This window comes from Saccopteryx bilineata, chromosome 4 (assembly GCF_036850765.1).
Source record: "Saccopteryx bilineata isolate mSacBil1 chromosome 4, mSacBil1_pri_phased_curated, whole genome shotgun sequence".
NCBI lineage: Eukaryota > Metazoa > Chordata > Mammalia > Chiroptera > Emballonuridae > Saccopteryx > Saccopteryx bilineata.
This window is the reverse complement of record NC_089493.1, coordinates 290987751-291012211: the sequence shown is the minus strand read 5'-3', so window position 1 is coordinate 291012211 and position 24461 is coordinate 290987751. Positions and strand designations below refer to the sequence as shown.

Genomic DNA, 24461 nt, shown 5'->3' with positions numbered 1-24461 from the left:
TGCTGGCCTTTCCTGACATATTGGGAGTTATAAATGAAGGGGTGATATTTGTACACCAAGTAGCAGAAGCAGGTATCCTCTTTGCCTTTCTCCACCCCTTAACAATCCAAGTGTTCTGTTAAGCAAAAGGGTATTGATATTGCCTCCAGATATCCACCTTTATCATTGCAGACAATTGGCAGGTGTTCTGAAATAACAGGGTTTAGATCAAATTCTTGGGTAGGAGTCCTTTCCCTTCTGATCTGGTCTGGGTAGGTTTCTTTTTTTCTCATCTATTCCCCCTCCCCTTTTTTTACTCCCAATTTCTATTTCATAGATAATTATGTAACCTATTTAATGTCTGTTTTCCTCTTTAGAAAACAAGCTTCAGGGAACAGATCGTTTGTTTTGTTTGTTGATGATTCCTCGACCCCTAACATCGTATTGGGCATTCACTCACTCATTCATTTGACAAACTGTTCAGGGGAGCTTGTCACATGCCAGGCCTGTGCCAGGCCTGAGGGTGGGAGGGCAGCAGTGTGGCAGCAAACACTGCCTGTTCTTATGGCGCTTTCTCCTGGGGGAGAGAGGGAGAGTGAGCACAGGGCCTCAGGCATCGCAAGTGGTGGTGGGTGCTCAGCCCGAGACAAGGGCACAGGCCCTCAGTGAGATTGTGCTGGGCTGTCCTAGTGGCCAGCGTGGCTGGGAGGCAGTGCAGGGGATGAAGCTGGGACCGTGGAGGCCACTGTAAGGACTTCAGCTTTGATTTGGGTGCAATAGGGAATATTGTTAGGGTTTTGAACACAGTGGCTGGTCTCACCTGTGAAGACTCGCTCAGTCTGCTGACAAGTGGCCAGGATAGGGGGCAGGGGATGGGCTGTCTGGAGGCTGAGACTCCAGGCCGGGGACAACTCCCACCCCCTCCGCCAGGGCCCAGGGCCTGTGCTCTCAGGGCCTGGCCTGGTCCTCCTCTGTCTGGGAGGTCACCGGAAGCCTGGGGCAGCTGCCCTGACTCTGAGGACCCCGCCTTAGAATATATCAGGTTTTCCGCTTCCAGAGTATGTCTCCCCCTTGTATCTGAGACAAGACAGCCACCCAGTGGTAATTTTTCTAAATTTTTGTTTATTTTATAGCAATTGTCATTAGAGAAGTAAATAACACATTTAAAAACCTCACCAGGGCCAAAGGATGCCAGAATATTTACAAAGACATGGTGGGGGAGGTGTCAATATATGAGGTGCTGGGGCTGGGATCCCACCCAGGCCCTGAGCCAGGCCGAGGCACCGATGCTCTGTCTGTCCCATCAGCCACAGTGTGGGGCTCAGGGAGCATCAGTGGCCTTGAGGCTGTGCTCGGGGACCGGAGGGAGACCCCCCAGCTGACTTGTGGCCCTGGCTCCTGCCCAGGGGGCTTCCCCATACCCCACAGGCGAGCTCAGAGGGGTCTCTGGGAAGCACCAAAGGACAGGGCAGTGTGGGGGCACAGGGGCTGGAGCAGAGGGCCCAGCCTGCCCAGGGTGGGACAGACGCGTGCACGCACGCACACACACACCTCACAGAGGAACAGCACGGGGAGGGTTTTTTTATTTTTTTGTTTTCTAAGTTTTCATGTCTACGGTATTACTAACTTTTTGCTATTCATTTTTTGTTTCTTCAACAGTGACATAAACTGAGGTAAACATCTGTGACCAACACCTCTCCTAAGGGGCAAAGGGTCCCCGCCCCAGCCGGCAGAGGCAGCACCGGCAGCAGGGGCGGCGGCAGGGCCCCGACGGTGACCGCGCAGGTGCAGCCCTGGGCCCTGCCTCACTTCCGAGCCAGGCCGCCACTGCTCCCAGCTGTGCCTCTGAAACGGGCTGGGCTATGTAACTACAGTTCCTTCCCGACTCTAACATCCTAGCTACGAAGACGAGGATCTCAAGAGAGAGACAGGGAGAGGACGCACGAGGGACATCTACTTGGAATCTCACTTCCTTGTTATTGCAGGAGACAGGATGTTGAAAGGCCTAAGGCAAAAGGAGAGGTCGTGGCTGGGAGAGGTGCCCTGCTGGGCTCCAGGTGGGGGGGCAGGGCAGTGATGGGGGGCCTTGGCCCTTGGTGGAAGGAGGGGTTTGCTACTTACCTGGCAAGTGGAGGCCCCAATGCCCGACAGAGAGGTGGGTCTTGCGGGGGTGGCACACCGCAGAGGGGGGCCAGGCCCTGGGGCAACCTGTTTGTAAACTGGACCCAGGCAGGGCAGGGGGACCTATAGCCCTTTTCAGCGGTGGGAATGAGGGGTGAATGGAAGCAGGGCTCCAGGCCAGAGGGTGGTTGGGGGCCTCGGGTCAGCCTGGCCCAGCAAGGAGCCCCTCAGCCTAGAACCCCAGGAGGGACCCTGGCAGGTGGGGCCTAGGATGGAAGATGGTGCACTGCCAGGCGGAGGGAGCGGCCTCACCCATGTTGAGGTTATTGCGGGGTCCTGGGCACCCCCAGAGAGGGCAGGGCGCATGAGGGGGCCCTGGGTAAGGCTGGGCTCCTCTCATTTGTTTTGCTGCCTAAGGACCTAAACCAACCTGCCAGTGTGGTGCCTCCTGGCCGCATTCCCTGAGGGGTGTGGTGAAAAGCAGGCCTGGATGCCCTCTGGCAGCTGCCTGGCGCGAATCCTGGGGCTGGGAGGAGTCACTGAGCCGTCTGGATGCAGTCACTCAACACACACGGCTACAGGCGCACATGCGCACTCTGCACTCACACAGCACGCGTGTGCCCGCACTTTTCCTAGGCACCCAGTTCTCATACCCATAGTACCATCACACTCCAGGACCAGAAGTGTGTGTGATGTGGGGACAGGGTCGGCTCAAAGCTGACATGTTGACCCCAGCAGAAATCCAGGGACATTTCCGGTAGAAATCACCTCACCATTTGCCAACCCCCAGGGCACTGTGTGGGCTGAGCAGCAAGTACTGAGATGATCTGAGAGGTTCTTTGGGTCTGGAGAAGGGGCGGCCGCCAGGGGAGCTGGGTCCAGTCCTGGGCTCTGCACTCACCCCCCTGCCCCAGGGGTGCCTGGCGCTCCTGCCCTGGGAGCCCTTCTGTCCTGAATTCTGTCCTCTCGCTATGTGGCCCAAGGTAGGCTGTCCTGGTGGGCTCAGCGTCCTCATTAGGGGAAGGGGCGGAAGGGAGTCCCTAGAGACCTACTGCCTGTGCCTGCACACACTTCTACAACATCCAGACATTTGCTACATTTTGCAGGGGGCTGGCGCCTCCCCTCCAGCTGCCCAGGAAAGAGGTGGGGCACAGTTGAGCAACACCCTGCCCCCAGCTCCTGGTCCTCCTCCCAGCCAGTGCTAGGGGCCCTAAGCCTCTTCTCTGCCCCAACAGTTCAGTCCCTCCCTGTGTCCACGGTGGGTCCCGGAGCAGAAGTGTAGGACCAGAGGTGGGAGGGACGACCTGCCAGGAGCAACCGGTCAGGGTTCCAGGGGTCCGGGGTGTGTTGCGGAGCCCACCCACAAGCTCCCTTGTTCCTGGTGTGTGTGGGGGGCTCTGCACCCTCAGGTCTGTGGCGCTCAGCTCCTGCGGGCCAAGCCCCTGCTGCATGGGCGCGGCCGGAGGGCTGCTCGTGGCTATCTCCCCAGCCCCTCGAAGGACGAAGGGCCGGGCGCCGGGGCTGCCGTCCTGCCCAATCTACCACTACTCCCTCTTGCCTCTACGGGGCTGGTCGGTGTTGCTGTGGCCGCCCCTGGCTCGGCGTGGGCCCGGGGCATCTCCGGCGCCCAGCGCGGCTGCCTGCTCGGCCCCCGGCCCGAGGGCGGCAGGGCGGCTCAGACGCAGATCTCGATGGCTGTGGCCAGCACCACCTGCCCTTTGCTCTTGTCCGGGCGGCCATCGGTCCTGCCAGGGGGTCCCGGGGGGGCCAGCCCGGCCTCGGGCACGGGCGCGGACACGGGCCCGAGGGCCGGGGCCGGGGGCCGCGGGCCGCTGCCGCTCTCGGTCAGCACCGTGCGCTTGAGCGGCCCAGGCGCCTCGAGGCGCAGCGGCCCGGCGGCCTGCGCGCGGTCCCCGGGCGGCCGGCGCGCGCGGTGCGAGGGCCGGCGCCGCAGCTCGGCCGTGAGCTCGTGCTTGAGGAAGCGGAAGACCTCCTTGGCCGGGCCGCGCCGCTCGGGCTCGAGCGCCAGCAGCCGCTGGAACATGCGCAGCGCCGGCTCGGTGAAGCGGCGCCACTGCGACGGCAGCCCCGGCAGGCGGCCGCGCTGCCAGCGCACGAACTCCTCGAAGAAGGCGTCGGCGCCCGAGGCCGCCTCCCACGGGAAGTTGCCGGTGAGCACGCAGAAGATGAGCACGCCGAAGGCCCACACGTCCACGCCCGTGTCCACCGCCAGGCCGTCGGCGCGGCCTGCCTGGCACACCTCCGGCGCTGTGTACGGGATGGTGCCGCTGACCCGCTTCACGCGGCAGCCCACGCGGCGCGTCATGCCAAAGTCGGCCAGCTTCACGCGGCGGCACTCGCGGTCGAACAGCAGCACGTTCTCGGGCTTGATGTCACGGTGCACCAGCTGCCGCCCGTGCATGAAGTCCAGCGCCAGGCCCAGCTGCTGCACGCATCGCTTCACCGTGTCCTCGGGGAGCCCCACCTGGGGACGGACGGGAGAGGCGTGCTCAGGGCCGCCCGCCTCCAGTCTGGGCCTGGTGTCCCTAGAGGCACTGCCCCGTCCTCCCAATGGCGCGGGCAGCTGGCCACCGGCCGCCCTCTCCAACAGCTGCCTCCAGCTCCGTGTGGCCCCTTTCCCCAGTAACACCACGACTGCCGGTTCTGAGCACCCACCATAGCCCTAGGTGCTGTGGTACAGTACCCTACCCTGCGTTGGCTCACCAACTCCTCACAGGGGCTTCTATTATGCCCATTTCTCTTGTAGGAACATTGAAGCTCGGAGACTTGTCACTTACCCAGTATTGGCAGAAGGGATTCAAATCTGGCACTGGCCGACTTTGAAGCCGGTGCCCAAATCCTCCTGCCTCTAGCTCTCCTCCAGGGCACCTTCTCTGAGAAGCCTCCGCTGGCCCTGCTGCCTCCCTTCCCATGCCCCAGGGCCTTTGCAGCACAGAGCACTGGGGCCTTCAGCCATTGTTCTGGCTGTTGCCTGCAGTGCTCATCTCCGTATGCTATCTGGCTTATTGCCGGGTGCCTGTGTCCCCTCCACCAGGTCCAGAGCAGAACTGTTGTCTTGTTCACTGAGAGTCCCCAGCCCTCCAGAGCAGTGACTCAATAAGTACTCATGGGTTAAATGAATGGCATGATTCCTCCCCACCTTGCGCACCCTGGGGCCCTGGGAGACCATCTCCCCTCCCTCAGCCGCCACCCCAAGTACCTGAGGAGGAATGATGTCGAACAGGTCCCCAGCGGGCGCGTACTCCTGGGCGAAGACGTAGCAGTCCTCGGTTTCAAACATGATGTCGAAGACCTTGATAATGAAGGGGCTGGAGGAGAGGCTGTTGGTGATGCTCACCTCCCGCAGGAAGTTCTTCAGCTTGGTTTTGCTCTTGTTCACAAATTTCAGCGCCATTTTCGTGCCTGGCAGGGCAACAGCGGTGAAGGCCCCTTCTCCCTGACCTGCACCAGACACATACCCATGCCTGCCTGCACAGCCTGTCCCAGGCGCGAGGCACGACGTGGGGTCCCAGCCGGCACGGCCCAGCGAGGGGAAAGAACTTGCCAAAGGCCACGCGGCCAGTCGGGGCTCAGCCTGGGTCTTCTGCACCCGGCCTGCTGCTTCTGCCAGCCTATGTCACCTTATTCCTGACACACTAGACTGATTTATCTCATCAGTCTTCCCCAACTGGGACAGAGCTTCCTGAGCACAGGGACCTTCGTCCTGTTCACTGCCGTATCTCCAGTGCCTACAGGAGTCTGGCGCATAGTGGGTGCTCAACAAATGCTTGTTAAATGGGTGAATGAATAAGAAGGAATTAAACACCGAGAGGGGAGGGCCTGAAAGGCCCATATCCCTGACTCTGCTTGGGAAGACACCTGTACCCACCTGGGTACGTAGCAGCGTGACACACACCTGTGTGTCCACAGAGCACTTACACATAACAGGCCTTGCTTTCAGCAATTCACATTCGCAACTCACTCCTCATGACTCTAATACAGTACTATCCTATTTTACAGGAGAGGAAACCTAGGCACAGAGAGGTTCAGTCACTTGCCTAAAGTCACTCAGCAAGCAAGGGGCTCAGGGCTCTTCCTGTTGCCTTCAGTCAGCACAGAGCACCCTGCCCCGGTGTGTGCAGATGTGGGAGCTTCTGCAGACCCCATCCCTGCTGTAAGCCTACAGTGCAGGGAAGGCATCGAGCTCAGCGGCTCAGAGAGAAGGTTCTGGAGCTGACGACTGGGGGCCTGTCCTAGCTCAAATCCCCGGCATGCCCTCGGCCCAGTGACTGAATCCCTGGGGTCTCAGGGTGCTCACCTAAGAGGTGAAGATGGCCGTGCTATTCTCACAGGGTCCCCCTCCAGCCTCCTTTGGGCACAGCGCCCTGTCCCAGAGGACCCTCAGCTCTGCCTGTCTCCCTGGGGTCATCTATTACTGATATGCTAGTGATTCTCCAAGTGCCACCTCCAGCCCTGACTTTGACCTCCTGAGCTCCACATCCCCTTAACTGTCCCCACAAGCACCCTGGATGTTCCCACAGCATCGAAGTCTGGGCACTCCGCCCCACATCCCTCCTTCGTCCCGTCTGCCTGGTCTCCACCTCCCTGGGCCACTCGGGCTGCCCCCTCTTCACCTGGACCGCTGACGCTGCCCCCTGCTGGCCTCCGGCTTCTCAGAGAGCCACAGCTAATCCCCACCCAAGCTTCAGGCAGCCACCCTGCAGACACACTCACCTGTGCCCTTGTAGGCCACCAGGTCAACCTTCCCGTAGGTGCCTTTGCCCAGCTCCCGGACCAGCTCGTAGTGCTTGGTGACGTCACTAGCAGCCAGCGTGCGGAGGGTCAGCGCCTGCATGTCTTCCGTGAGGAGGGGCACGCCGGCACCCAGTCCAGGGGCAGACCCTGGCCCACAGCAGGGCAGGGTGCGGGGTGGCTCGGGCTCTGGGCAGCCCACACTCATCTTCTCCCTGTTATGGGGTGGGGGGTGTGGCATAGCATGTGACATCAGGCTCCTCCTCCACCTACCTTTTCCCTCCCAAGCACCCAGGATTCCTGCGGCTGAGGTCAGATGCCAGGCCCAAGATGACCACGAGGGGGCGACAAAGCACCTTCGCTGCATTACCTTTCCCCAAACCTTCGGACCAGGCAGAGCCAGCATCCCCCAGAAACAGTCACTGCCACCCAGCCCCCACTTGGGTACCGTCAGCCTATTTGTCTCGTGTTATCATCCAGACACAGTGTCGAGCATGATATTAACACGAAGACACGCTCTCGACTGAGTGCACACAAGTGCTCCCGTCCACAAGTATTGATCAGCACCTGCGGCTGGCGGATGTCGTTCAAAGCCCTGGGGACACAGCACTGAACCAACAACTGAGAATCCTGCCTTGTGGGACTTACGTTCTAGGAGGAGACATAATGAACACAGTGAACACATGAATTATATATTATGAGAAAAGGTGAAACAGGCTGAAAAGCAAATAAGACAGGGTGTGGGGAAGGAGAGGTCTGAGGGCAGAGGTCAAATACCAACTCCCCCAGGCGCAGTCTCTGGAAACTGGCAGGACGGTGCAGATATGGCCACACACCCACCACAGCCTTAGAACTCCTCCCTCACTACAGATGACAACACAAGCCCACTAACGTACACAGAGCCACAGCTGCAGTCCCTGGACCCTGCCTGCGCCCTCAGACACAAGGACAGAGCTGTCCACAAAGACCCAGGCCACCCCCAGCCTCCACTTCAAGGACTCATTGAGCCCTTCAGCGTCCACACAAGCTGGGGGCACTTGCCCCCCACAGGTACTGTCTGCAGATGGTGTTGGGTGGCAGGCAGAGAGCTTCAGTGGGGAGAGGCCAGTCCCGGGCAATGGTGAACGCTCTTCCGGGGCTTGCATTTCCTGTCCACTGGAGGGACAGGAGCCTCCAGGAGGAGGTGTGCATGTGCGCGCGCGTGTCTGCACGAGGCCAGCACTGAACCCCCTACACGCGGCCCCCGGAGCCCGACTCTGGGCGTGCCTGTCCTGTTCCCTCCCTGCCCTCGACCTCCAGCCCCAGGGGTACCACCGGACACTCTCGGCAGCCACCCCTTGCAAGACCACCCGGTGGCCAAGAGAGAGCAGATGGCTTGGACTTGAACCCCAGCTGTCACTGCTAGCTGCCGGCTTTGGGCCCTTCCTCTCTGAGCCTCACTCCCACCTATTAAAGAGGTGTGAGTGCCTGCCGTGAGGACTCAGTGAGTTTAGATACAGTGCTCGGGCCTGGCCCAGAGCACCCCGTGTCAGGTGTGTGCGTGTTCTTGGGAGTGAGACCTGGCTAGGCACCGCTAAAGGCGGGGCGGGCGCGTTTCCTGAGCCCGCAACCTCACCTGGCCCAGCCACGCACTCTCCAGACCCAAACCCTCCTCTCCTGCCGGGCTCCCCCCTTCCCTCTCAGCACGACCCAGCCTCCCACGTCACAGGGAGGAACATCAGGAGGGAACTTCCTGGCCTCCCACCTAGCCACAAACCAAGGGAGCTCCATCTGCGCATCCTCCCAGCTGGCTGGGGAGCGGGGAGCCCTCCCCACCTCGGCTTAGGTTCCTCCCGTTCTTCCTCAGGCTGATGCTGCCCCACTCAGCCCCTGCCCCCCACTCATGAATAAGCCTGTTCTGATAGAAGCCTCCCCTGCCTGCTGCTGCTCCTCTCCTAGTTCCTTTAGCCTGGACCACCATCAGCAGTCTGTCTGAAGAGTCGCATGAATGTCTTCAGAGCATCCCTCGCCCATTTCACAGCCCCCCTCCCGGGAGGAATGGTGGCAGGCCCACGGAGACCCAATCCTGTGTTCCTGTCCCTTATCACCCTCAGTGTGTTGACCCCATCCCTGCCGTGGCACCGTTACCAAGTCTCTGCAGCCCCAGCTCCAGGCTGGTTAGCACTGGGTCCTTCTGGGTGACAGGGGAATACCTCCCCCCAGTCTTCCCTGGTGTCAGGGCTGGATGGGGTCAGCTCTTACAACCTGTAAAAATAGCCTCCCCTGCCTGGGTGGAGAGGATGCCCGGAGAGAGCCCCGCGATGGCTCTGATTCGCCAGGACCTGCGCCAGTTCTCCGGCCTCCTTCGGAGTGTGGGGCTCTCCCCACAGGGGTTCTGGTGAGCACACGCCCTCGGCCCCGCCCACCGGAGGAGCCACTGGGCTGCTCTGCTGACCTACTTCTCCTGAAGTGTGTGGACTCCCCAGGGCTGCTGAGGGGGGTGGGCCACGTGTGTGTAGGCATGTGTCCACACGTGTGCAATGTTTCCACTTTGGGCTGTTCCCACATCCTTTGGGAGTTTGACGGGTAGCTGCAAGTTGCTAGAATGCTAGAAGCCCTTCTCTCCCTCCTCCAGGGGCTGTTGATACCTGGTTCCTCTCTGCTGCGCTGGCCTTGGAGTTGCCCCGGGTAGGCACCAGGCTGGGTCAGGGGTTCATCCAGAGGGGGTGGACCCCTTCGCCCCAAGTTCTGCTCATGTTCTGGCCGCTGCCCTGCACTGCTCTCTGCAGCTTTGATGTCCCTCTACGCCCTCCCCACCATTCCGGCCGCTGCCTTCACCTCCCCAGCCCCACCCCAGGTTTGGGTCTCATTATCCTCAGGTCCTGACCTGCCAAGAAGCCTTCCCTACTGCCCCAGGCGCCAGTTCCTGTCCCTTTGGGCCCCAGGGTTCAGACTGGGTTTACCTCTCTCCAGGTCTGTTGAGTATCTTGGGGTGGCCTCAGATGTTCCTTGCCTGTCCCCATCAGTAGGCCACAAGTACCCCAGGGGCTGGGGTGACACCAGATTCAACACTTTCTATCTGTTTCCCTGGTTCCTAGGGTCCCATTTACGGGGTCATCCCTATCACCCCCTATCTCCTTCCCCACCTCCCTCTCCCTCAGGCCTGTCCTCTGTAAGGTGTCGGCGGGAGACAAAGAACTAATCCACACACTGTCTCTGCTGCTGCGTCATCCCCCAGGTACGCACTGCCTCTGACCCAGTTACTGCACACGTGACTTAAGAGGCGCAGTGGGGACTGATGGGAACTGCATGGGCCTTGGGGCTCAGCAGGCTTGGCCTTGATCCTAACGTGCACCACTTTTTAGGCGGGTGACCTTGAGCAAGTCATGTCACTTCTCTGGGCCTCAGTTTCCACGTCCATATGATGAAGAAAATAATGACAATAAAAACAACAGCAGCTACATGATATTGAGTGGGATACTTGAAACCATGTCAACACAATAAATTAAAAATAAAAAATAAAAAACCCAGGCCCTGGCCGGTAGCTCAGTGGATGGAGCTCTAGGCCGGTGTACGGACATTTCAGGTTTGATTCCCAGTCAGGGCACACAGGAGAAGTGACCATCTGCTTCTCCACCCTTTCCCCCCTGCTTCTCTCCCTCTTCCCCTCCTGCAGCCAGTGGCTTGATTGGTTCGAGCATGGCCTTGGGCGCTGAGGATAGCTTGGTTGGTCAGAGAACATCAACCTTAGGCTCTAAAAATAGCTTGGTACTCAAGCATCGGCCTTATACGGTGTTGCCAGGTAGATCCCGGTTGGGACGCATGCAGGGGTCTGTCTCACCATCTCCCCTCCTCTCACTTAAAAAGGAAACAAAAAACCAGCAGGTGAACACTTAAGTTGTACTTACTAAGTATCAGGCCCCGTTCTAAGGATCAACGCATCTCATCCTCACAACTCTGTGAGGTAAGAATTATTATTACCCCCACTTCAGGTGCGAAGAGAGCGAGGCAAAGAGACTAAAACACTCGAACAAAGTCAAACAGCTAGCGCCGGGAGGGCTCCCAGGTCAGGATGCTGGGACATTTCCAGATGAGGCCTGAAGAGGGCGGAGCCTCCACCAGGGATGTGCATCCGCTCATTCAGCTCCCGCTGAGAGCTGACAGGGTGCAGGCGCTGGCCCAGGTGCCTCCCATATAGTGACTCACTTCAACCTCACAACAGTCCAGGCAGAAGGGACCGGCTACTCTCTGCAGGTGGGGACTTGAGACCAGAGTGGTGAAGGCATCTGTCTGGCATCAGCAGGGAACGGGACCTGGCTGCTTTACCTCTGTCGCTACCACTGCCTCTGCGCTAAGGAGCAGCTGTGAACCCCCCAGAACCAGGCACTGAGCCTCCTGGCCGACCCGTGTGCTTGGCACTGCACCTCTCAAGCTGACCGTGCTGCCCCAGGGGGCCCACATGGCCTGCACCTCAAACGTATGTCCTCACTGGCCCCCAGGGAGGCTCTCAGTTTCACATCTGTGTTGCCGAAGCCAGGAGGGTGTCACCTACTCTTTATGGTTCTGGCCACAAAAGCTCTGGCCCTGTGGGCTGGGTCTTCCTCCACAGGCTGGGAGGAAGTGATGGGGGAGGGTTTCCTAAGCCAGAAGCAAGACAGAACCATTAACCACTTCCTGTTGGCAGGTGGCTGGAGCTGGGCGCTCTGAAAATGACTGCGGACAGACGCAGAGCCCCCACGGACGCACACAGTGCCGGCGCGGCACAACTCCCCAGTCCTCACAAGTATCCCGCCCAGGGAGGGCAACATGCCGTTACCTTCCGTTTCTGAAACACAGCTGGAGCTCACATACCACAGAATTCTCTGAGAGTCAGCGTACAGTTCAATGATTTTAGTAAAAGGTTGGAGCTGTGTAGCCACGGCCACAACCAAGTGATGCTTTCTATTTTATGGAGGAAGAATGGAACCCGAGAGGTTGATGATTTACTACGGTTGCGGTTGCGGCAAAGACGGAGTGCTGCCCACCGCGACCATGCTGTCCCCTACAGCACAGAGCTGTCACTGGAGGGCGGCCAGCACCCGCCCTCTCGCCACCCTGTGTCCAGGTGTGGCCAAGTGATTGGCCTCCCCAACAGGATGAGAACAGAACAATGGGCGTGGCACTGCTAGGCGGGGCCTTTTAAGAACAGGCAGTTTCTCTGTTTTCTCTTCTTATGCTGACTTGATGCAGAGGATTCCAAGAGCTTAAAGGATGGTGGAGCTGGGAGCTAGGAGCAGTCCGGGTCCCCGGCTGTGGGAGGCTTACCCACTCTGCATTTTATCTGAGCCAGAAGTCAACTCCCATTGTGTTAGGGTACTGAGACATGGGGGCTTGTTTGTTATAGAGGCTAGCATTACCCTAGTTCAAGAGTTATGGAGCAAGGAAGCAAAAGAGTAAGATTTGAACCTCAGTGTGTCCAACCACCTGGAGCATGGCCAGAGATGGTCACTTGGGCGGCAATAACACCGGCAACCGAAGGATAAGGATCCAGTTACAGGAGTCAGTGGAGGGTGACCGGCATGTAACGAGAAGGGGGCCCGTTCTCACCCTATCCGTGGGAGAATGATAATACCAGCTAGCCCTGGCCGGGTAGCTCAGTTGGTTAGAGCATCACCCCCATACGCCAGGGTATCAGGTTAGAGCCCCGGTCAGGGTACATACAAGAATCAACCAGTGCATGCATAAATAAGTGGAGCAACAAATCGATGTCTCTCACTCGCTTTAAAATCAATTGATAGAAAATACGGGCTAATATGCCAGGCATTGTGCTAACACTATGGATTATATCACTGAACAATCACAAGTCTAGGAGGGAGGTGTTAGCTGTTACTATCCCCATTTTACAGAAAGGGATACTGAGACACAGACGGGCTAAGTAGGTTGCCAAGAGATAATAATTAGCACAGCTGGGATTTGAACTCACACCATCAAGGGCAGAGCCCGTGCACTGTGCCCTTCAAGGCTCCTGAAGGCAGACAGCAACTCAACATGAGATAGTGCTCGGTCACAGCAGGGAGGACGTGGGGGGAGGTTGGGGGAGACAGGCAGACACGGGGGGGGTCTGTCTGTGAACCAGTGGAGGGCAAACTGGCATCAGTCAGACCTTTCTTTCTCTCACTCTGGGATTCTAAGATTCTCAGTCCCTGTGTTAGCCCTTAGCACAGGCAAATCCCAAGGGTCTCCTTAAGAAGGCCCTCACCTGCAAAGCTGCCATTGAATGACTGCTCTTGGGTGGGTCACCTCTTTGGGTCAATATTATTATTAAAATAAGTCCCTGTGAAAAAGCAGCTGCCAGATGGACCCTCAGGTACTGAGTGGGGACAAGGAGCCCCTCTTCCCCCTCTCCCCTGCTCCACTCTGCTTCTCCGCGAAGCCAGGGCTGACGCTGCGCCCCCTCAGCCTGTGTGGCTGAGTCAGCACCCCCACACCTCCACTCTCCCCTCAACCCTCTCCTCTACACGGGGTCGGATACATTTCCGAGCAGCAACTGGACCCCGCTCCTGCCTTGCTCACGCACTTGCAGGGGTTTCTTGAATGGGCCTGTGATGTTTCCCCTGCTCGGCCCCAAGTCCCCATTCCCCGGGGAACGGTTCCTCTAGGCCGTGGTTCTGTAGAGCTGTCTCCACCCGGTTTTAGCGGCAGGCCCTGACCCTGGCCAACCAGCGGATCCATCCCATCAGCTAGGTCACTGTGGCTCTGAGCACCTGGTTCAGGCATGCCTAAAGCCAGTTAGACTCCTGAATGTGTCATGGATCAAAACATTTCCCTTTTCACGTAAGCCGGTTTGAGTTGAGGTTATGTAAGTTGCAAACTAAAGATTGCAGGGGAACATATCTGCTCAAGCCCGGGCACCACGCTGGGTGCTGATGCGAGGCGAGGAGGTTAGCGCGATGAATCCGATACACGGTATGAGCTTACAAATCAGGAATGCCGATAGAAGAAGGACTCAGATAACCAGGGGGCCAGGAAGGCAGTGGTCAATGCTCCAACATTCCCAAGGAGGGCACTGGCAGTGGGGATCAGGGTGGCTTCCCGCAGGAGGTGACACCTGAATGAGCCTTGAAGAAGATTAACAACTTACCCGGAAACCCAGGAGCCCCTTGAAAGCAAGCCCCATGCCTTCATCATCTTGCTATTTCTAACACTTTGTCAGGACGTGACACATGCTGGGTGAGTAATTCTTCAAGTGTTTGGGAAGTTGTAACTTTTTATATCTTGGCTTTCCTGAAGGTGATCCTATAGGCATACAGCTATTTTCCCAGGGGCCTGCATGAGGTATCATTAGCCCCATTTTACAGATGCGGAAGCCATGGCTCAAAATCACAGAGAAAGCCAGTAGCAGGATGTGGCGAGAGGCCAGGGCGTCTGCAGGCGATGTGCGGCCACCCTCAGACAGCACCAGCCCCGAGCACAGCAGAGACGGAAGCGGCTAGACGGAACCTGGTCAGCGTGACCGGAGAGGCTGGAGGTGCTCTGATGAGACCAGTGGAGGGAAGTGATCATGACAGCTAACACTTTATGAACCCTGGTCATGTGCCCATTGCTTTGCATAAATTAACTCAGCTCGTCCCCACAACATCCTGACACCGGGACTATTAATCATCCCAATTTACAGATGAGGAAACTGAAGCACAAGATCGAGACTACCCAGTAAGTAGTCACAGGGTCAGGGTTCAAACCCAGGCATTAGCACTGCAGTGTCCAAAAGCTTAACCAAAATGCTTTACTCTCTCTAAAATAATAGAGCAAAACTTATTACCTCTCTTCTCAACACACCAGTGCTTTCCATCACTGCTGCCATTCGATCTGCACAGCAACCCCCTTTCACAGAGAAGAATGCTGAAGCCCAGAGAGGCTAAGCCACGTGCTCAAGGTCACACTCAGCCAGGGAGGGGCCGCTCTATCTCCTTCTCTATTCTTGGTCTCCGGTGTGCCGCCCAGCCTCCTTCCAGTTCTACCGTCTTCAGCACCACAGGCATGGACAGCACCCAGGCAGGCCCTGCACTGGGGCCAGGCCAGGCCTGAGCAGGCCAGGCGGCCAGGATGGAGGAGCTGCTGTAGAATCCAAACCCAGATCCCCAGGGCTGGGAAGGCTGGACCAAACCCAGGTGTCTATCAACAGGGGTTGGTTAAATAAATGGCAACATATCCACACATACCTCTCTAGGGGTCCCTGAATCCGCATGAGCCAGAAGGGACTTTGGGGATCGTGCGGCCCAGCTCCCACATTTCCCAGGTGAGGAGACCGAGAAGAGCTGGGACTCTCCCAAGGTTGAGAGGCAGAACCTAGGAACAGCTTCTTCCCCCTGCCCTCCCTCCCAGGGGCAGCCTGGTGGGCCCCTCGCTGCCAGCCTTGGCTTCTGGCTCTGGCCTCTGCTTCAGCCTCCCCTCCCAGCCAGTGCAGTCTGCCCCTTCCCTGGGGCACAGCCTTGGTGGTCATTAATAGCTTGTGACACTGTCCATGTGCAGCTGGTGTCCAGGGCCGGCCTTCCAGCCAGGCCCTGTAGGGCAGTGGAAGCCCTGGGCCTCACCCCTAGCCTACTACTATTTTTCCAAGTGAGAGGAGGGGAGACAGAGAGACAACTCCCTCGTATACCCTGACTGGGATCCACCTGGCAACCGCCATCTGGGGCCATGCTCACAACTGAGCTAGTTTTAGCACCTGAGGTGGAGGTTTCACAGAGTCATTCTCAGCGCCCAGGGCCGATGTGCTCAAACCAATCAAGCCATGGCCTCAAGAGGTGGAGAGGGGAAGAGAGAAGAGAAAGAGAAAGAGAGAGAGAAGGCGGAGAGCTTGAGAAGCAGATGGTCGCTTCTCCTGCATGCCCTGACCAGGAATCGAACCCGGGACTTCCACATGCTGGGCTGACGTTCTACCACTGAGCCAACTGGCCAGAGCCACCTTGGGAGGAGGTATGGGCCTGGCTGCCTGGGTGAGGTGGGCAACCCAGCACTCAGGGTATCAAAAGGAGTGAAGGGTGAGAGCACGGTTGTCACCCACCACTGCCTGCTAGGCCAGGGGCCTTGGCTGGGTGTCCATAAGTAGACAGATGGTGGCCACTGGGGAGATGGGCAAGTGAACAGAGTCTTCCTGAAGAGAAGAGCTCTTCCCTGAGCCCCTGTAGAGGGATGCAATGGGGGTGCAGCCTGGCTTAGGAGCCCAGAGCCCAGATTCCGGCGTTCCTGGGTAAAGCCAGGTGGCCATCATTTCTTTTTCTTTCTTTAAATTAATTTTAACGGGGTGACATAGATCAATCAGGGTACATATGTTCAGAGAAAACATCTCCAGGTTATTTTGACATTAAATTATGTTGCATACCCATCACCCAAAATCAAATTGTCTTCCATCACCTTCTATGACCATCATTTTTTTTTTTTTTACAGAGACAGAGAGTCAGAGAGAGGAATAGACAGGGACAGACAGACAGAAACGGAGAGATGAGAAGCATCAATCATTAGTTTTTCTTGCGCATTGCGACACCTTAGTTGTTCATTGATTGCTTTCTCATATGTGCCTTGACCGCGGGCCTTCAGCAGACTGAGTAACCCCTTGCTGGAGCCAGCGACCTTGGGTCCAAGCTGGTGAGCTTTTACTCAAACCAGATGAGGCCGCGCTCAAGCTGGCAACCCCGGGGTCTTGAACCTGGGTCCTTGGCATTGTAGTCCGACGCTCTATCCACTGCACCACTGCCTGGTCAGGCTATGACCATCATTTCTTGCCATGAAGCTTGGGGTAAGTCACCTTACTTTCTCTATGCCTCTATGTTCATATTAGTAAATTGGGATAATACTGGCGCAGATTAAAGTATTAATAACAGCCAACATTTATGAAACAATAGAAGTATAAATACTTTACATACATATTGACGCATTTAAACCTCACAACCATCTCATTCCCATTACAGTATATACCTTACAGCTCAGGAAGCCGAGACTCAGAGAAGATTAAGTCACATGTCCAGTTTCACTCAGCTGGACGTGGCTCAGAGATAACTGGCCCCAGAGCATTCAGTAAGTACTAGCTGAGCGCCTTCCATGTGCTTGGCACTGTTCTTGGACCCGGAATACATCCATGAGCCAAACCAACAGCCCTGCTCTCAGAGCCTGTACTCTAATCTGGGGCAGACAGTAATGAAGACCGGGAAGAGGTGTATGCCAGACAGTGTGAGGAGTCCCTGAAAGGAAAAACAAAGGGAGGAGGAGCAAGGGAGTGCCCAGGGTAGGGGCGAGATTGTAGATGGGGGTCAGGGAAGGCCCCACCGAGAAGGCTGCACACAGACAAATACTGTGGCGGAAGAGCTCTCCTGGCAAAGGCAAGAGGGGACTGCACCTGGCGTGCTCAGGGAACAATGCGCTGGCCGGCAGAGGGGTGCGTGAGGGGCGAGGGGCGGGGGGGGCATGAGGCATGAGGGCAGAGGGAAAAGGGGTCCAGTGTGTGGGCCTGCCTTTCCCACTGGGTGAGATGCACTCCTGACGCTGGGCCTGAGCAAACCCCTCCTGGAGCCGATCTGATCTGTGTGCCAGGGTCAGAGGCGGAGAGACTGCACTACAACCCAATGACAACCCAGCTCGCACTCAGACTCAGAGACACGGAGTTTACTGGCCTTTCACCGCCATCCTGGGATTGAGGCTGGAGACGAGCAGGGGAGGGAAGCCTCAGAGGCTCCCATCCAGGGGCAGACCCTCCAAGCTGTGGCTCTCACCTGCCGTAGCCCATAGGAGCAGAGGTGTGGGGCAGGAGGGCTAACAGACCTGCCCGGACCACAGCTGGAGCCCGAGTTACATCCTGTTGGGTCTGTCTGTCTGGCCTTGCCCGTAAACTGTCAGGGAGTGAGGGAAAGGTGGGCAGAATCTCCTCTAATTCTAGAGATAGAACCTCGAGGCAAGACCTTCGCCCAGCCCAGTTTTCTTATCTACATAGAAGAGGGGCTCACATTCCCCTACTGCTCAGGGCTTCTGAGGACTGATAGTAAGAGCCAAGCCTTAGTGGGTACTCGGTGGCATGCACAGCACTTTACCACATTCATTCAGTTAATCCTCACTGTGACCCTTCAAGGTACCACCCACCTTTTTTGTAGATGAGGGATCTGAGGATCAGAGAGGTTAAGCACCTTGCATAAGGTCACACAGCAGGATCTAGGGACTGTACTTTTTACACTAAACCATGTTCACCGTGGGCCCCACTGCTCCTCCTGGAGACACATGGGGTCAGGGCTGGCAGACATGGGAGGATCTCCCTGCTATGGTGGGAGTATCCAACAGACCTGGGGGGGGACACTGCCTGGGGGCGGGGATTTCTGCAGACTCTCTGGGTCCTGATCAAGAGGAAGATGAGGTGACTGTCCTGTGCAGCCCCTACCCCTGCCCTTCAGAGCCCTCCCAACACGCAGAGGCAGCTAAAGCCACAGGGAGGAGAACTGGTCTAGTCCCTGTGACTTCCTCTGGCCAGACCAGCTCATTTGCATACCCCAGCTTATTTGCATATCCTCCTGGCAGGGTGCGGCAGAAGCAAGAACAAACATTTAAACAGCGGACACTGTGCCCTGACCAGACTGCTCGGTGGGTTAGAGCGCAGTCCCAGTATGCCAAGCTCGCACATCCAATCCCCTGGTCAGGGCACAAACAAGAGCCAGCCAACGGTGGCATAAATAAACGGAAGAACAAATCAATGTTTTTCTCTCTCCTTCTCTTCTTGTCTCTCTAAACTCAATCAGTACATTTCAAAAACAAGAGAATATATAAATAATTAAATGGCAGGCACTGTTACAAGCGCTTTACGTGTAAGGGGTCCTTTGTTCCTCTGCATGACCCCAGGAAGCAGGAGCAGTTGTTATTCCCCTTCCACATCAGAAATGACTGAGGCACAGAGCAACTGCCCCGTCCAAGGTCGTCCGAGGTTGTGCAGCCAGCGACGGCAGAGGCAGGTGTCAAACCCAGGCCGTTCGCGGCAGTCACACAGCAGACTGGGTGCTCACGGAGCTGGGCTCAGCCCCGGCTCTGCTCTGGGCTCATGCTGCCGTCAGCGTGAAACAAGAACGCGGTGGCCAGCCCGGCAGGGAGCACCTGACATTGAAAACAGGCTCCCCTGCTTCCTTCCAACCCCAACATCCCTCGGCTCCCCGAAAGCCGAGTGCAGGCTGGCCTGGAGTCTAGACCAGCTTCCTCTCCACACTGCGGCCCAGCTAGAGTAGGGACTGGGGAGGGTGGGTGAAAGTGGGGGCTTGCACCGGCCCCTCTGGGCCTAACTGCCACGGCTTCCTTAGAGCAGGGGAGGAGGGGAAGGAGGGGGAGCTTGGGGAAGACTCGGAGTCTCCGGGAGATGTCGGGCCAGGCTCTGGCCAGAGGCCCATCTGCCTGGGGCAGAAAGCCTGGGGCCAGGAGCCAGGCTGGCAGAGCACCCAGACCGGCAGAGCTGGGGAGAAAGAAGGCCTCGGTGACAGGACTGGGGCAGGCCACCCGAGATCCCGCCCCTCAGACAGAGCCAGGGCCAAGGTACTGGAAAGGCTATCACAGAACCTCAGGCTTGAACCCCACCCCCACCCCCCTGGGGCAGGGACTCACTCCATGCTCTGGAGCCCCTCACAGTACCGCCTCTCAAACACCGCTTCCCCTCTCATGGGGATAGCCCCTAAAGCCCTATGGCCTCCCCAGACAGGCATAGGCCAGCCCAGGTGGTCACCAATGCTTGGTCTCCCACTTGCCAACGCACCTTTAAACTAAGAGCCAATTGTTACTGAGCACTTCGCACATGCTGGACCAGGTCCGAAGCCCTTTCCATGCTTTCACTCCCTCCTCCGATGACACTGAGGTGGGTATTAGCCTTGTTTTCCACATGAGTAATCAAAAGCTCAGAGAGGTTGAGTGACTCGCCCATGGTCACACTGCAGCCCAGTAGGACTAAAACCCCGGCAGGGTCCAGAGCCTGTGCGCTCCACTATGGTCCTCGGCTGTCACTCCAACCTTGGGCCACTGCAGACCTTCATCCAGGAAGACAGCACACTCCCTTCCAGTGCCATGCTAAGTGCCCGGTGCCCGGTGCTGGCCTCTGGCCCAGCTACTTGGCAACAACACCCATCAGTTTCATTAAATGTTTAGGGAATGTCGATATTTTTGAGAGACTTCTGAATCTGGGCCCCCACCTCTGCTGCCTGACCCAAACCACAGCAGCTTGTTCTCAAGTCCTAGAAAGTTAGAACCAAGAGGACGCTTATAGGTTCCAATTCCTCTCCGACATATGAGTAAACCAAGGCCCAGAGAGCAGTCCTCCCCTCCACCCCCAAGTCCTCAGCACGACCTGGGCCTGAACCTTGAACTAAGCTCCTGGGTAAATGAGACAGTTAACACTGGTTCTGGGTGGCTGAACCCTTCTAGCAAAGGCGAAGGGGCACCAGCTGGGACAAAGGGTAGAGAGTGGGACCAGGCTCCTGCTGTTTTGGTGGAAGGGGCGCAGGCTCCCTGCACCCCGGCCTGAAGACGCCAGAGGGAGGGAGGCTGCTCTGTGTAGGTTCCGACTCGGCCATGGGGGAGGCGGGGAGTACCTACACGTGCAAGACACACACGGACGAAGGTCACCCACGAGCAAACATGCTCTGGCCTCCATCCCAGGCCTGCAGCAGGGACCGGCAGGTGACTTTACCGAGCAAACAAGCCAGGCAGGGCGCGGGCCAGGCTGGAGAAGGCCGCCCTGTCTAAGGGTGTCATCACCACTCTTCGGCTCTCGCCTGGGCTCTCCACATCACCTGCTTTTTCCAATGGAATCCAAAAATCAAAATTTGTATGTGAAATTGTTTGTTTTGTTTTTTAGCATCAGTAACAAATGCAAATGTGAGTAAAACACTGTTTGGATCATCAAAATGTGTCTAGACGAAGTCTTACGTGTGTGGTTTCTTATGCTGGGCTCCGGGGTTAGACAGAGCCAATGTGGTGGGGGCGGATCTGGTCCACCTCCTGGTGCTCAGGATCTAGATGTGAGACAAACTCTCACCGCACATGTAGACATGTGCTGCTGTCCCCAAGCCACCAACCCATCCGCCAAGTCAATGCAGCACTCCGCTCTGTGCCCGTCCAGGTCAGATCAAAAGGGGAGGTAGAGGCAGAGAGCTCCTTCTGAGCCATCCAAGAGTGGAGATTTTCAGGTCAGGGAACAGCTCATGGTGGAGGGAGGGTGAGACTTAGGGGACATGGGGGAGAGGAACCAGAGGGGAAGCAGAGGATGATGGGTAAACAGTGGGAGATGACATCTGGGAGGCAGGTCAGGGCCAGACTGCCAGAGGCTTTGATTGAGATTCAGTCCAGACTCACTACTAACTACGGGGCCACTGCAGGTTAGTGAGAAAGGGGATCTTACTCCCCGTCCCCCTCTGGCCTCTTGACAGTTTTCCCTAGACACGGGGACTCAAATCTCTGCTCCTGAGCCTCTCACTCCTCTCCTGCCTGTGGGTCACCCGACAAAGCCCTAGGCTCCTGGAAACCCACTGTGGGAAATGAACTCTCCCAAGAGACGGAGAGGACACGTCTGGATGCTTCCTGAGGCCTACTGTGATCTACAGCTACCGAGGGCTCCCTCTCTCATCGTCTCTGAGAGCTGCCACAAGCTTGCCCGGGATCACCCAGTCTTCCGGCAGTCGGCTCCACCACAGCCTGTGCTGGGGGGCAAGAGGGGGCTCGGCTGTCCTTGAATTTACAGGAGGGGCTGCCAGAGAGCTGGCCAGAACAGCCCTCCAACCCTTTCTCCTGCTGATCTCCTACTCCCCGTTGAGTCAAGGCCAGTAGCAGGTGGGGTGGGGGCAAAGAGGGAAAGAGGAAATGGCCACTCAGGCTCAGGGCCCCAAGTCTGTAGTACAATGGGGAGCAGGCTCCTGACCAGGCCCACCTCCCTCCAACTAAGCAAGCAAGCAGGCAAGCACAGCCTGGGCAAACTGAGAACACCCCAGGGGTCTGATGAACAGGGAAGATCAAGAAAGATCAGGCTGAAGTGAGAAGAAGGACCCTGACTACAATGCCTGGTACATCACAGACACTGGCTACAGTTTGTTGAATGAATAAATGAACAAAGAAACTCCTGGTGGGGCTACCTGTACCCAGATCCTGCCTTCTTCAGCACTGCTGCTTGCCTGTAGAGGGCTGAGAGAAGGGACTGGCGGAAACCCCAGCAGCCCAGAGTGTTTCCTTGGCACCATTCAGTCCCTTCTCAGGATTGCTTTTCCAGAATTTCAGGTTATAACATCCCCAGGCCTCTTATCTTCCCATTGGCTGCAGGGCCTGGGGTTCAGGACCTCACTGAGGGCCAGGATGAGGCTCTGCCTTGTCTACATCCTGGAAATCTAAAGTAATAACCTGCAATGGTCCTTCGGTTGTCTAGTTGTCTAGGACACGCTGACCCAATCTGAGGTTTGGCCCTGGCTGTTTTGGAGGTCAGGAGGAGGAGGGAAGGCCTTGGGTTTGCTGCCGTAGGGGCACATGGGGACAGAAAAGTGCCTGACCTGAAATGGCTTATTCATCCAGAAACCATCTCCTGTCCCCAGAAAGCAGTGCCTCACTTTGGAAAGGATTTGCCCTCTCCCTGTCCTGTCCGGGAGCAGAGTGACCTAGGTAAATATGCCTACCGTGGCCTGGGTAGGGGACAGTGGAATCAGAGAGAAAATAAGGGATTCCCACCCATTCTCTCCAACACACCCATTCCCGACCCTCTCACAGACAAAGACACACACCCAAAGCCCCAGCCATCAGCCTAGGGCCACACAAAACAGGTCCTTTCACCTATGGACACCCCAGTTCTTCACCCAGGGGGGACTTCACTTGAGAACTCAGCCTGGTCTGGAGGGAGGGGTACATATACTCCAAAGACTGAAGATCCCACAGCTCCAGGCTCCCAGGATTTTTTTTTGGGGGGGGGTCTCTATCTTCTTCCCTCTCTGAAGCAAAGACGCTCTGCCACCACGCCCCAGTGGGGCCAGAGAGCCGGGCCACAACCCCAAAGCTAGGGTGGGGGAAGGGAGGAGGGGGCGGCTCCTCCAAGCGAGACACAAAGGGACGTCCTTCAGCCTCTGTTCCATGGCGACGCTGGGGAGGGGGCAGTGTGCACCCGATCCTTCCTTCCCCATCTGCGGGTCTAGGGGCCTCGGTGGCCACTCACCTGCTGCTCCTCACCTGGGCCCGGCTTACCTGGGCTGGGGCCGCGGGGACGCCGCGGCAGGGGGCCTGGGCGCCGTCTCGCTTTCCGTCAGCCCGGCCCGGGGGGGGGGGCTCAGGGCGCCACAACCATGGGCTGGGATGCGAAGGGCGCCGCAAGGGACTCAGTCGCCCGGGTCCTGGAGCTTTGCGAGTGTGTGTGTGTGTGTGTGTGTGTGTGTGTGTGTGTGTGTGTGTGTGGTGGGGTGTCCCCGAGGCCTCTTGCTGGTGAGGGATAGCTCTTGCCGTCCTCGGGTTCCTAGATTTGGGGTTTCTGTGTACCAGAATTGGGGGGATGTAGGATTCCTTGCTCTCGGGGCGTTCTGAGCTGGGTCTTGAGGTGTGGAGTTGTATTGACCAGGATCTTGAGAGGGGGTGCCCGAAACGCCGGACAGGAGGGTCACTGCGTTCTAGGTCTTGAGGGTCGCTCGGATTGAAGAGGGGGGAGTCTTCGCGGTACTGTGGGGACGTCGCTGTCTTTTGAATACCGAGGAAGTCTTCGCTTTCCCCAGCTGGGGAGTCGTTCTGTGTTGGATCTGGAGACCCCCCCACCCGCTGTCCTGGGGTTCTCTGGGTTCTGGATGTGGTGGGGGAATCCCCACGGTCCCCGGCTGCGGGGACTTGCTGAGTCCCCGCCACCCGCAAGGGGCTGGGAGGAAGCCCCTCAGCCGCTGGGGGGCTCCGTCGCCGCCGCTACGAGCAACCCGGTCCTGCGGTCCCGGACCCCGGCCTGGTCCGGGCTCTGGCTGTGGCTCCAGATCGCGCTCCGCCTAGTGCTCCGGCCCCGGTTCCGGCGCCCGCCCGGGCAGCGCTCCATCGCGGCATCGCGGCTCCGCCCTCCGACCCGCGCGCACCTGCCCGCTCGGCCCGCGGCTCCACCCTCCGGGCCGCGCGCCGCCGCCCGCCCCTTTGTCCGCCCCGCTTGGCGCGCGCCCTTGCGCACGCGCACTAGCCCAGGCGCGCGCTCTCCCGCCCGCCGCGCAGCCCCGCCGCGCGCCGCGGGTCGCAGAGTCTCCCCGCGCGGAGGGAAGCGCACGGCGCACCCACCCGCTTTCCGGCCTCGCTGGGTCCTAGAGCCTGTGGGCTTCCTTTCTGTCCTCCCTCCCCCGTCTTTTCTAGGTCAGAGCCCAGGAGGGGGCGGGAACGAGGTTAGAAAGGACTCAGGGGAGTCTGAGAGGGTCACCTGGTCCATCCTCCTGGCCCCTGCGGGACCAGACTGCCCCAGACTGTCCCAGACTGTTCTTGTGGGGTGGAGCCTGTCTGTTTCAAGGAGGGAAATCCAAGCTCTGCAGTAGGGTATGCATTCATATATCTCTGTCAGTCACCCATCCATTCATCCATCCATCCTGTTTGAGCAAGACCTCAGAGAACTAACAGCCTGCCCAGAGAAGAGGTCGTCAACAGGAGCCTTGGGGTTCGTG

General features: G+C 58.0%; 1 protein-coding gene across 3 annotated transcripts in view; it reads right to left on the bottom strand.

The window, feature by feature from the left end:
• Positions 1-1081: 1081 nt before the first annotated feature.
• The window catches only part of SBK1 (SH3 domain binding kinase 1), a 49720-nt gene continuing 26340 nt past the window's right edge, over positions 1082-24461 (bottom strand). The window contains exons 1-4 of one of the 3 annotated variants that reach the window (XM_066275557.1): positions 23035-23938; positions 6835-7067; positions 5321-5562; positions 1082-4585 (exon numbers count right to left, since the gene is read on the bottom strand). In XM_066275557.1, coding sequence (XP_066131654.1) covers positions 3776-4585; positions 5321-5562; positions 6835-7060 — 1278 coding nt within the window. In that variant the 5' untranslated portion in view covers positions 7061-7067; positions 23035-23938 and the 3' untranslated portion in view covers positions 1082-3775. Of the gene's footprint in view, positions 4586-5320; positions 5563-6834; positions 7068-23034; positions 23939-24461 lie in introns of those variants that run through there. The other 2 variants (XM_066275555.1, XM_066275556.1) reach the window with 2 other exon arrangements.